General features: G+C 42.6%; 1 protein-coding gene across 1 annotated transcript; it reads left to right on the top strand.

Annotated features, from left to right (window-relative positions):
* On the top strand, positions 1-11,172 carry LOC119329795. Its single transcript, XM_037602886.1, has 6 exons — positions 1-306; positions 987-1,296; positions 8,231-8,752; positions 9,125-9,220; positions 9,319-9,384; positions 10,520-11,172. The coding sequence occupies exons 1-6, from the start codon at positions 1-3 to the stop codon at positions 11,170-11,172; spliced, it is 1,953 nt and encodes a 650-aa protein (XP_037458783.1).
* The last annotated feature ends 1,414 nt before the right edge of the window (positions 11,173-12,586 follow it).

Genomic DNA, 12,586 nt, shown 5'->3' on the forward strand with positions numbered 1-12,586 from the left:
ATGGTTCCCCTGCTGATACCGCTGTTGGGCAGCGTGGCGGCCAAGGCTGGCGATGCGATGGTGCGCGAGCTGCTGAGGGCGTGGGGGCTGGACAAGGCCCGCCGGAAGCTGGAGCGCCACCTTGCTGCCGTCCAGTGCATCCTGCTCGATGCTGAAGACAAGAGCCGCACCAACCCTGCCATCCGCCAGTGGATCAAGGACCTCAAGACCGCGGCTTACCAAGCCGATGACGTCCTTGATGCCTTCCGCTACGAGGTGCTGCGCCGCCGTGCTGCCCAGATCCGCAGCCACTCAACCGCACGCAAGGTTTGTCCTACCTTCTTCCGGACCGACTGGCTTTGGAAATGGAAGCCCTTCAATTTTAGTTGAGGATCTGTTTGGAAGTTTAAATTGAATTGGCGTGACGCTATTGTATTTTAAATAGAGTTTGAGGTTGAAATGGGACCAAGGTTTTGGGTAGCGAATCCCAAAAATTTAGGCGGATGGGAGGGGGCACGGTTACCCAAAAACACCGAGCGACTACCTTTCAAAATTTTCCAACGAAATTCAACTTCAAATTTATCTGGGCGAGGTACAAATATGAATTGTGCTCATATTAGTTAGAAAATCGCTTGTGTCGCACTGGTTTTAGTTCTTTGCGCCTGTCATGGGGAATCGAACACAAGACCTTTGTGTTGCATGCTTAGGAGGGGCACACCTGCCACCATCGTTGCTTGGATGTTATGTAAAAGTTTCCAGGTTAGTTAACTATGCATGCAAACTCAAAATTTCAAAAACAAAAGATTCTTTTGGGTCAGCTTGTATGTTTCTCGTATGGTAGAGGGAAACACGGTAACCCCACTGTACTGAATACACTGAGCAGTAACAAAAACCCTTAATAGGACTACTTGACAATTCTATTTCTGTTGTTTGGTTCTATTTTCAGCTTAGGGTTTTAATTTGGAAACATAAGCCTTTTTATTTCAATTTATATCTTTCCGTTTCAGGTGTTGAGTTATTTCAGTGTCAATAGTCCGATTGTTTTCCGTCTTTCAATGAGTGGGAAGATGAAGGATGCCCTTAAAATCATAGATGAACTGGTCACGGAGATGAACACTTTCCATTTCCTACAAAATACCGAGGCACCAACCGTTATTCATCCGCGAACAAACTCTCATGTTGATAACTCAGAGATTGTTGGCAAAGAAGATGAGAAGGAACTAGTGGTGAAGATATTGCTCGAGCACTCTAACATCAATAACAATAATGATGATAATACTATTATGGTGCTCCCCATAGTAGGTATGGGGGGGATTGGTAAAACCACACTTGCTCAACTTGTGCACAATGACCAACGAGTTATGCATCATTTTGAGTTGGTCATATGGGTTTGTGTCTCTAACAAATTTGTTATCGATGAAATAATCCGATCTATAATACAAGTAGCCACGATGAGCAAGTGTGACTTGACCGAAATGGAGGCACTGCAGAAGAAACTTCATGAAGTGTTGGGCAAGAAAATGTACCTCCTAGTGCTTGATGATGTTTGGAATGAAGATGGACAAAAGTGGAAAGACATGCTATCATTGTTGTGCTCAGATGCTGGCCCCGGTAGTGCTATAATTGTGACATGCCGTAGCGAGCAAGTTGCTTCTATTATGGGCACACTTCCTACACATCATATATCACTTTTAAAAGAGGATCAATCATGGGAGCTTTTTCATACGAATGCATTTGGAAGGACAGTGGAAAAGACAGAAGAAATTATTTCAGTAGCTAAGAGTATTGTACACAAGTGTAAGGGGTTGCCTCTTGCTATCAAGACCATCGCAACGTTACTTCATTTGAAGGATCACAGTCAGTGGTTTTCTGTTCTGGATAGTGATGTCTGGAAAAATGATATTCTCACAACTAGGATTGTACCTGCGCTACAACTGAGCTATGATCACTTGAAATCAGAAGAAAAAATATGCTTTTCCTTTTGTGCTATTTTCCCCAAGGGTAGCATCATGGATAAAGACATGTTAATCCACCTATGGATGGCAAATGATTTTGTTCCATCAGAAACAAGAGGCCAACAAATTTTTGATCTACTAGTTTGGAGATGTTTCATTCAAGATGGTGATATTCAAAATAATCTGCTCTCCGGATTTCGAGATGAATATAATGAGTTCATCTACATGCCAACCACTTACAAGATGCATGATCTCATGCATGATCTTGCTGACTCCGTAAGTGGAAATGATTGCTCTATTCTGCAAGAATCTTCATGGCAACAAATTCCGCAAGAGTCCACATATGTCAATTCATTACAACACGAAGTTCGACATCTGTCACTTGATTATGTGCATGATCATACTATTGCGACCATGCAGAAAATTCTTGCTCCCCGGCCCCGCACAATATTAGTTCGAAGGGGGGGTATGGGTAAGTCAAAATTCATATCCTTACGAGCATTGAAAACATGCTATATCAGGCCATATTTGACGAATTTGAAGCATCTTCGCTACCTAGATTGTTCTGATTCTTATGTATCTGCGCTGCCTGAAGCCATTACCATGTTGTACAGCTTGCAAACATTGAAGCTCAATAGTTGTGAATACCTAAAGAAATTGCCAGAAGGCATGAGATCTATGAGAAGTCTTCGGCACATCTTCCTCCTTGGATGTCATCGTTTGGAGCGTATGCCACAAGGTATTGGTCAGTTGACTTCTCTACAAACATTGACGAATTATGTCATTGATAGTGATGCGGGTCGTGGCATTGATCAATTGAAAGATTTGAATCTTTGTGGTGCTCTTTCTTTGACTGAGCTAAGAAAAGTGCATAGTGCAAATAATGCTAAAGAAGGCAATATGTTCGCCAAGCATAATTTGAAATGTTTATCACTCAATTGGAAATGTGAACCTTCTTATAGGACACAAATTGGATGTAATGTAGATACTAATGCAGAAGGAATATTAGAGGCCCTTCGTCCTCACAATAGACTTGAAGTTTTACAATTGTCTAATTACACCGGTGATAAATTTTCATCATGGATGCACAAGTCTAAACTGTTAGAACATCTCAGTGAACTTCGTCTGAAAAGCTGCAAATATTGCAAGGATCTCCCACCAATATGGCATCTGCCCTCCCTCAGGTACTTGAGTTTGGATGGTTTGCATAGCTTGAGAAGTATATGTGTTGGGAATGATGGCATAGACAATGGCAAATCCTGTGCTTCTCCCCCACCCTTATTTCCTAAGCTGGAAACTATGAAATTTAATGACATGCGTAACCTAGAGAGATGGCACCTGGAGGTGGCTGGACAAGCAGTGAATGTATCATTTCCTCGGCTCAAGAAGCTAGATATTTTCAGATGCCCAATGCTAAGAAGAATTCCCATGATGCTCCCTTTGCTTGAAGATATACAGTTGGTGTTCTCAAACATTCCTCTTTACCATCTGATGCATCTACCTATGCAATCTAACCTTCACTGCACAGGCGAAATATGGCTGACGCCTGAATGTATGTTGGGACCTACTAGACTTCATTTTTCGAGCCTTGGTGACTCTGACGTGCGACTTCGACTCGATGGTCGGAATGAAGATGTAAATTTATTTGAAGAGATGCTGAACAGAATAGGTTGCAGATTCTTTAAGAAGTTGGATATTGTAGGTTGGGGCAGTCTTTTCTCCTCTGTACTTTCCCAAATACAATGGAATATATGGAACAATTTCCGTTTCGTTGAATGTATATGGATTTCAGACAACTATAGCATAGTAAAATGGCCAGCGGCAGAACTGAGACACTTGAAGCGTATCCGAAGTCTAAAAATGTCTTACTGTTCCAACTTTACTGGTTCACTTCCATCAAGAATATGTGATGATGAAAATGCTTTGCCTCCTCGACTCCAGTATCTTGGAATTGAAAACTGTGTGAATTTAGTGGAGGTACCCATGTTGCCCGCAAATCTTGAATATTTGCACATCGCATGTTGTGCCAAGCTGGTGTCCATGCCAAAAAATCTTGGGAATGCAAAAAGATTGACAACATTAAGTGTGATACAGTGCAATGCCCTAATGATGTTTCCAGATGGAAAGTATGGAGTCACTATGCTCAAGAAGCTGGAAATGGTGCGGTGCCCATGGGTAGAATCGCTACCGGAGGGACTCCTGCAGCAGCTCCCAGCCCTTGAGGAACTAACTATCAGGGACTGCCACAACCTGGAGGAGGCCTTCTCGATAGGAGGTGCTTACTGGAATTTGATTGAAGCAATTCCACGTAGATCAGTTGGCAGATCAGTGCAATTCGAGACAGATAGATTGGCTGATACCATGCACTGAATGCTTAGACTGTCTTCATTGGGATGCATGTGCATGTGCCTCCTGTCCTGTGTGTGCCTGTGCCTCGTGGAGCTATGTGTGCCAATGAGGTATATAGACACCCTCTTCTCTTTACCTGGTTATTATGTCACCTTCCAAAATTTATAACTCAACCTCAGTTATTAATCATGCATATATAGTTCCATCTATCCAAATAATCTATTTGGTCTCGTTGTAGATGTCAAAACCTGTACCTATGTAAAGAGTGCTTGTGTTTTTGTCTCCAGGTATCTGCTATGACGTCCAAATGATTCACATTAGTTGTACATGCACTGCAACAGTTACGGGGAAAGTTGTTTCCTTTACAAATCAAGTTCAGTGAAGTTTATACTTGCTAGTACGTGACCCTTGCCTGCTAAGTACATATTGGACCATGCTGGTCTACGACACAACTGTTAGGCACTGCCATTTACATAGTTCATTATCAAATTATGGTCATGGCTTTATGGATCACCCAGTCTTCAAGTAATTCCTGTTATACTGTATGACATAACTCAGTGACTGGAATTTGCTTTGGTTCCCATTCAAGTATGTTGTACGACCTCGTAGAACGGAGGAGGAGATTTTATAAATACAACATCTACGTGATTACATGATCTCCTCTGCTGCTTACAAAAAAAATCTTTTATATCCATTCATTCCCTCAGATCATCTATCTTATCTTCGACAGTAACATGACTGGTGAGGACCATACACAGAGCTGGAGGTAGTGACCAGGGCCTGATTGTAGCAAAACAGGGTCATCTTTAGGTGAAGATGGTGTGATGTATGTGGTATACATTGCATATCATACATTGTATGTATAACAGCTACAGAATATTTGTATCAAAAAGGCCGTAAGGATGTCCAATTATCGTTGTTATTTAAGATCAACTCGTGACAGGTTGCTTGTTTCCAGGCAGAGCTTATTCAGTTGTGTGGTGCTCCTTGTTGTCGTTGCCCTTTGTTAGCTGACAGCATTAAGATTGTGGCGAGAAGGAACGACATGTTCAAAAATAATTCAGTGACTATTTAGTGATATTACTCAGTCTAAGAAAGACGGTCATTTTGGAATGAACTTCTGTTACTGCATATTACTCAGTCTTGAAGCAACCGCTATTGCTGTCTGAAATAATTCAGTGACTAGTTTGTGATAGTAGTTTGAAATCTGTCATTATCAATATAGACTGAAATTTGTCAGTGCATGTTTACTCAGTCTTTGAGAAGGCATGAATGCACGATTACTTGCATGAAAATGAATATTCAGTGCCTCAAATTTTCTTTAGCTCACCAAATAGCTGAGCATGTTGGAGTTCCCAGTCAAACCTGAACGTTTCAGTACTGTAAAGCAGATCTTATTATGTGAACACAACATAATCTGCTTGATTAGATCAGCACTACACGATATATACTAAGTATGTGCTGAAATTGGTAGTTGTCTACTGCTTCCACTACTAACCACTAGTACCGTCAAACCTGAACATTTCAGTACTGTAAAACCAATGTGTTCTCCAGGGTGAGTGTGTACCCAAGCACTGGGATGGCTACAATAGGGATGTAACCTAGGACATGGAGTATGTGATCGCGAGCTCCAGTGATCCCCGATGAACTGTTAAATCCGAAAAAATAGTAAAAATTTCAAAAAAATTCTGAATTTTTTGGAAAGAAACATTGGTGTTTTTTCTACATGCATGCAAATTTTCATGATGAAATTACATTTCTAGAGGTGTGGGTAAAAACAAATTGATGTTCCAACTAACCTCATTATTTTTGGGTGTACACTGCTAGGGAAAACCTTATACACAGAATCTTAACAGCAGCGCGGGTCAGGAAGAAGTGCTACTGCTAATTAGCAGTAGCGCGGGCCCCAGACATGCGCTACTGCTACAAACTTAGCAGTAGCGCGGCCCGGTCGAACCACGCTGCTACTAAAATTGACGTACCGTTCCCGCCACCCTAGGTTTAGCAGTAGCGCGCCCGTGCTAATCGCGCTACTGCTAAAGTAATAGCAGTAGCGCGGGTCAAAGCGCGCTACTGATAAGCGTTAGCTGTAGCGTCGTATCAGTAGCGCGGCCATCCGCGCTACTGCTAGGCTTTTCGCTGGTAGTGGTAGACTCCTACCTGCATCTACTACTATTACTGCACCCATCGACCGCTATCCAGCATGCATCTATCCTATTAAGTATGAAACAGAGTAACGCCTTAAGCAAGATGACATGATGTAAACAAAGTAACTCAACTAATATGAATAAACCCCGTCGTTTTATCTTTAATGGCAACAATACAAATACGTGTCTTGCCCCTTTCTGTCACTGGGATATCACTGGGATAGAGCACCGTAATATTGAATCCATCACAAAGCATCTCTTCCACCGAAGATAAATCAATCTAGTTGGCCAAATCAAACGGATAGATCGGAGAGAAATACAAAGCTATAACAATCATGCATAAATAAGTTCAGAAAATACTCAAATATTTCTCATGAATATTCAGATCATAAATCCACAATTCATTGGATCCCAACAAACACACCGTAAAAGAATATTACATTAGATAGAACTCCAAGAAGATCAAGAAGAACATGGTATTGAAGATCAAAGAAAGAGAAGAAGCCATCTAGCTAGTAGCTTTGGACTCATAGGTCTGTGCTAAACTACTCACGCATAATCGGAAGGCGGCAAGAAAGAAGCCCTCCGTGATCGATTTCCCAAGCGGCAGTACCGGAAAAGGCCTCCAGATGGGATTGTGGAAGAACGGAAGCTTGCGGCGGCAAAAAAAGTGTTTCGCGTGGGTCTTTGGTGTATTAAGAATATTTGATTATTTATAGAGGCGGAATTAGGTCAAGAGGTGCCACGAGGGGCCCACAAGCCTGGGGCTCCACCAAGGGTTCGCCTAGCGAGCTTGTCGCTCCCTCGTAGCCCTTGTGGTCTTCTCCCCAACCTTCTTGGGTCCCTTCTGGTCCAGAAAAAATTAATCCAAATATTTTTCTCCGTTTGAACTCCGTTTCATATTAATTTTCTGAAGAGCCAAAAACAAGCAAAAAAACAACAACTCGCACTGGGCACTAGGTAATAGACTAGTCCCATAAAATGATATAAAACTGCATATAAAACATCCAAGATTGATACTATAATAGCATGAAACAATCAGAAAGTATATATATGTTGGAGACGTATCACTTGCTCAGTGGAAAAAAGAAAGGAATTTGTTGCCTTGTTTTTTCCTCTCTTCTTGCCTGTATGCTCATTTGCTCGAGCAGCTGCACGAGCTATTGCCCACAGGCAACTCCGGGCACCCAGACTAGCTAGGGGTTGCACACCTAAGAGGCCCAGGCACTGGGGGTCAAGAACCCCGGGCATCCGGAGTGCACAGGGATAGGTGATGACCCACAAGTATAGGGGATCAATCGTAGTCATTTTGATATATAAGTAAGAGTTTCGAACCCAACGAGGAGCAAAAGGAATTGATAAGCGGTTTTAGCAAGGTATTCTCTGCAAGTGCTGTAAAGTAGTAGTAACAAACAGTTTGATACCAAGACAATTGACAGCAAGTAACAAGTAACCAAAGTAACAAGGTGCAACAAAGAGGCCCAATCCTTTTATTGCAAAGGACAAGCCAGTAATATTTCTTATAATAAGCAAAGCGTCCTATAATTTTGATAAGCCACATCGATCAAGTTGCTTCTATAATGGGCACACTTCCTTCACATTGGATATATGTTCTAAATGAGGATCAGTCATGCGAACTTTTTCATATGAACGCATTTGGAAGGGAAGTGAGAAAGCAAGAGGAATTGATTTCACTGGCTAAGAGTATTGTCCACTAGTGTAAGGGATTGCCTCTTGCTATCAAGACCATGGCAACTTTAATTTGTTCAAAGCATCACAATCAGTGGTTTTCTGTTCTGCATAGTGATGTCTGGAAGAATGGCATCCTGACAACCACTGGGACTGTACCTGCACTACAGCTAAGCTATGATCACTTGTCATCGGAAGCAAAAATATGCTTTTTCTTTTGTGCTATTTTCCCCAAGGATAGCCCAATGGATAAAGACTTGTTAATCCAGCTATGGATGGAAAATGACTTTATTGCATCAGAAACAAGAGGCCAACAAATTTTTGATTTACTAGTTTGTAGATGTTTCCTCCAAGACGTGGAGATTCAAAAGGATCTACTCTCTGCAAATGAAGATGAGAAAATCCACCGACCAACTACTTGCAAGATGCATGATCTTGCTGACTCCATAAGCGGAAATGATTGCTCCATTCTGCAAGAATCTTCATCACATCAGGAGATTCTGCAAGGATCCACAGCTGCTAGACCATTACAGCATGAGGCTCAACATTTGTCACTTCATTATGTCAGTAATCAAGCTATTGCAACCATGGAGGAAATTCTAGCTACCCGGGCCCGCACGATATTAGTCCAAAGTGAGTGGCTTCCTTGTGATGAAGACAAGTTTCTGAGTATGACTAAGTCAAAATTTATGTCCTTGCGAGCACTGAAGACATTCTCAACGGAGGGACATATGAAAAACTTGAAGCATCTTCGCTATCTAGATTTTTCTCACTCTAGTATACATGCACTGCCTGAAGCCATTACCATACTGTATGGCTTGCAAACATTGAAGCTCATTAGTTGTAGACACCTGAAGAAATTACCAGAAGGCGGCATGAAATATATGAGAAGTCTTCGACACATCTTCCTTGTTGGGTGTACAAGATTGGAGCGCATGCCAGAGGGTATTGGCCAGCTGAATTCTCTATAGACATTGACAAGTTATGTCACTGATAGTGATGCAGGTCGTGGAATTGATCAACTGAAAGATCTGAATCTAGGTGGTGCTCTTTCTTTGTTTGAGCTGAGAAAAGTGCATGTTGCAGAAAATGCTAAAGAAGGCAACCTGTCTACCAAGCATAATTTGAAACGATTGTCACTCAATTGGGAACCAATATGCAGATGATCTGAATCTACAGTACTCGTATTCAATATGCAGATGCTAAAGCAGAAACAATATTAGAGGCCCTTCTTCCCCACAAAAGGCTTGAAATTCTAGTGTTACGTAATTACACTGGTGCTAAATTGTCATCATGGATGCACAACTCTACAGTGTTAGAGCATCTCAGTGAACTTACTCTGAGTGACTGCATGAATTGCAAGGATCTTCCACCATTATGGCGGCTGCCCTCCCTCGTGTACTTGCGTTTGCACGGCTTGCATAGGTTGACAAGTATATGTGTTGGCACTGAAGATACTGACATCAGGGAATCCAATACTTCTAGACCACCCTTCTTTCCTAAATTGGAACATATGATAAGTGCCGACATGGATGAACTAGAGCGATGGCACCAGGAGGTGCCAGGACAAGTGGCAGATGTATCGTTCCCTCTGCTCAAGAAGCTATATATTTCTGTATGCCCAATAGCAAGCATGCCCAAGATGCTCCCTTTACTAGAAGAACTAGTGGTGAAGGGCCGAAGTTGCATTCCCCTTCACCATATGTTTAATCTCTCAGTGCAATCTAATCTTCAGTGCAAAGGTATAATTCAAATGAAACTGTTTACAAGGACCACTACTACGTCGTCAAGAGTCGACCATGACACATTCCCTAGCGGAGCGGAGACAAGAAAACGAGTGAAACGCACGAGGTAGGTACGTACTATGGGAGGAATTGACCAGCACCTACACTGCTGCACAGATGGTCAATTTCCTTGACACGTTTCAGCGATGTCCTCCCGTTCTCCCTACTTTACTATCTTCTCATTCCACTTTGCTTCCTTTGTTTTTCGTTTATGTAGCTATCATAGCTTCTAGTTAGTGACAACTACATGCACATTGGTTTTATATCATAACATTGTGGAAGAACGGATGTGAATATGAAATGAAGGAAAATTGCTTTCCAGCAATGCTGCTGAAAGATCAGCCAATCAGAATATTCCCCATCTAGTCTGAACCTCAGACTTGACAGCAAGCTTGTCTTTTCGCAACTGACGTGGAGTAGAACACACAGGCAATGCGTGCGTGCGTGCTGAAATGAAAGCCAGCCCATATCGAATCTATCTGGCTGATACTCCTCTATGTTTTCTAAAGATTTTTACTACTTGCGTTCATACTAAAATTGAAATGTCCCATATCCTCACACGCAGACGTTTCAGACATCGAGAACTGACAGCAAAGTTATCCAGTTCATAATTCAGTAGCAGATATCACAGGCAATGGGTGGTTGATGTCTGAACTGGATAACTTTGCTGTCGGTTCTCGATGTCGAAACGTCTGGGTGGTTGATGGCACAAAAGGTATAGCCAATACCATTCTGGTGTGCCACATCGCCACAAACATTCTTGAACTCAGGTCAGCAGGCTCATGTCAACCTCCCTCTGACCATAAGACCGCTGCCATCCACCTGTCCCGGTACTGCGCCTACCTGGTGGCCAACTCTCCTGAGCTGCTTCCAGAGGATGACGAGTGGTGCAAGAGCTTGTACAAGACCGTCAAGAAGAAGGCCGAGCACATCCTTGCCGGAGTGTCAACAGCTGAAGTGGAGTATCAGCAGTTGGTGGAGCTGATGAGCGCTTCACAGAATCATGAGGTGCTCAAGGATGGTGCCAAGCTCGGACAACAGTTGGCGGAGCTAAACCAAGGAGAGACCAGCACGGCATGGGAGCTCCTCGCTGGCTTTTGGTCAGAGATGATGTTGTACATCGCCCCATCGGACAACATTGACGGTCACTCGGAGGCCATAGCCCGCGGCGGCGAGCTCATAACGCTCATATGGGCATTGCTCGCACACCTGGGGATTTTCAGTAGAGCCGCCGGCGACCCGGCCAGCACCACCGGTGAAAGTGTGTAGGTGTGTGTTCGATTTTTTGTGATCCATTTTTGGTGAAGGACCTTCATTTCTCGAGGCTTGGTGACTCTAGAGTGAAATTGAGGCTTAAAGGCTTCGCGGAAAATGTAGAGCTCTTTGACGAGGAGCTGAAAAAAAATACCTTGCAGATTTATTAAGGATGTGGATATAGTAGACTGCAATTGCCTTTTCTCATCTGAACCATCCCAAATACAACGGAATATATGGAACCATTTTGGTTTTGTTGAAACAATGGAGATTAGAGGCAACAATAGTATAGTACAATGGCCAGCCATAGAGTTCCGAAGGTTGAGTTGTCTTCGAGTTTTAAATGTGCTTGGTCGTTCCAACTTAACTGGTTTACTTCCATCAACAATATCTGCTGATGAAAATGCCATGCCTCCTCGACTCCAGGATCTTGAAATCAAAGAATGTGAAAATTTGGTGGAGGTACCAAAGTTGCCTGCATCTCTTGAAACATTGTTGATCTGGTATTGTCGCAAGCTGGTGTCCATGCCAACAATTCTTGGGAACAACAAAAAATTGCTAGAACTCTGGCTGCATGAATGCGATGCCCTGACAACATTTTCAGATGGAATGTATGGAGTCACTGCGCTCAAGTATCTAGTAATGGAGGGGTGTCCAGAGATAGAGACATTGCCGGAGGGACTCGTACAGTAGCTCCCAGCCCTTGAGATACTGTGTATCGTATGTTGTCCCAACTTGGAGGTGGCTTTCTCAAAAGGAGGCGCATACTGGAATTTGGTTGAAGCAATTCCACAGAGAACAGTTGGCTAGGCCATGCGCTGAATACTTCAGTTGCATGCGCTTGTGTATGCCGAGCAGACCTCATGTGGTTATGCCTTCAATGAGGTATATATAGCCTCTTATGCTTACCATGTTCTCTAGTTCTCTTTACCAAGATCCAGAACTCCTCATAGCAATTTGTAACTTAACTTCAGTTTATTAATCATATATAGGTACATCGATCTGTGTAATCTATTTGGTGTCTTTATAGATGTCAAAATCTAAAGCAGCTGCATAGTTTTAAGAGCATGTTTGTTTCAAAAAGGCAGTAAAGTTGTTGTATCAGATGAACTCTTGCCAAGCTGCTTGTTTTCGGGCAGAGCTAATTCAGTTAAACAGATGCTTCTTGTTGCTGCTCTTTTTAGGTAACAGTATTAAGATTGTGACGAGAAAGAATCACAAATTCAAAATGTAATGCTGCTTATCCAGTTAAGCAGATGAAGTATTTATGGACTGAATGAGTCACTATACATTACTCGATTCAGTGACTGGATCTGCTGCTTACTGAGTTCAGTCACTGTATATTAATGGCAGGTAGGGATGCATACATAGATGTCTTGCAGAGTGGTTCATTATTCCTCTTTGAAGGTAGGCTAGGAACCCGTGCCCT

This window comes from Triticum dicoccoides, chromosome 7A, assembly GCF_002162155.2.
Source record: "Triticum dicoccoides isolate Atlit2015 ecotype Zavitan chromosome 7A, WEW_v2.0, whole genome shotgun sequence".
Classification (NCBI taxonomy): domain Eukaryota; kingdom Viridiplantae; phylum Streptophyta; class Magnoliopsida; order Poales; family Poaceae; genus Triticum; species Triticum dicoccoides.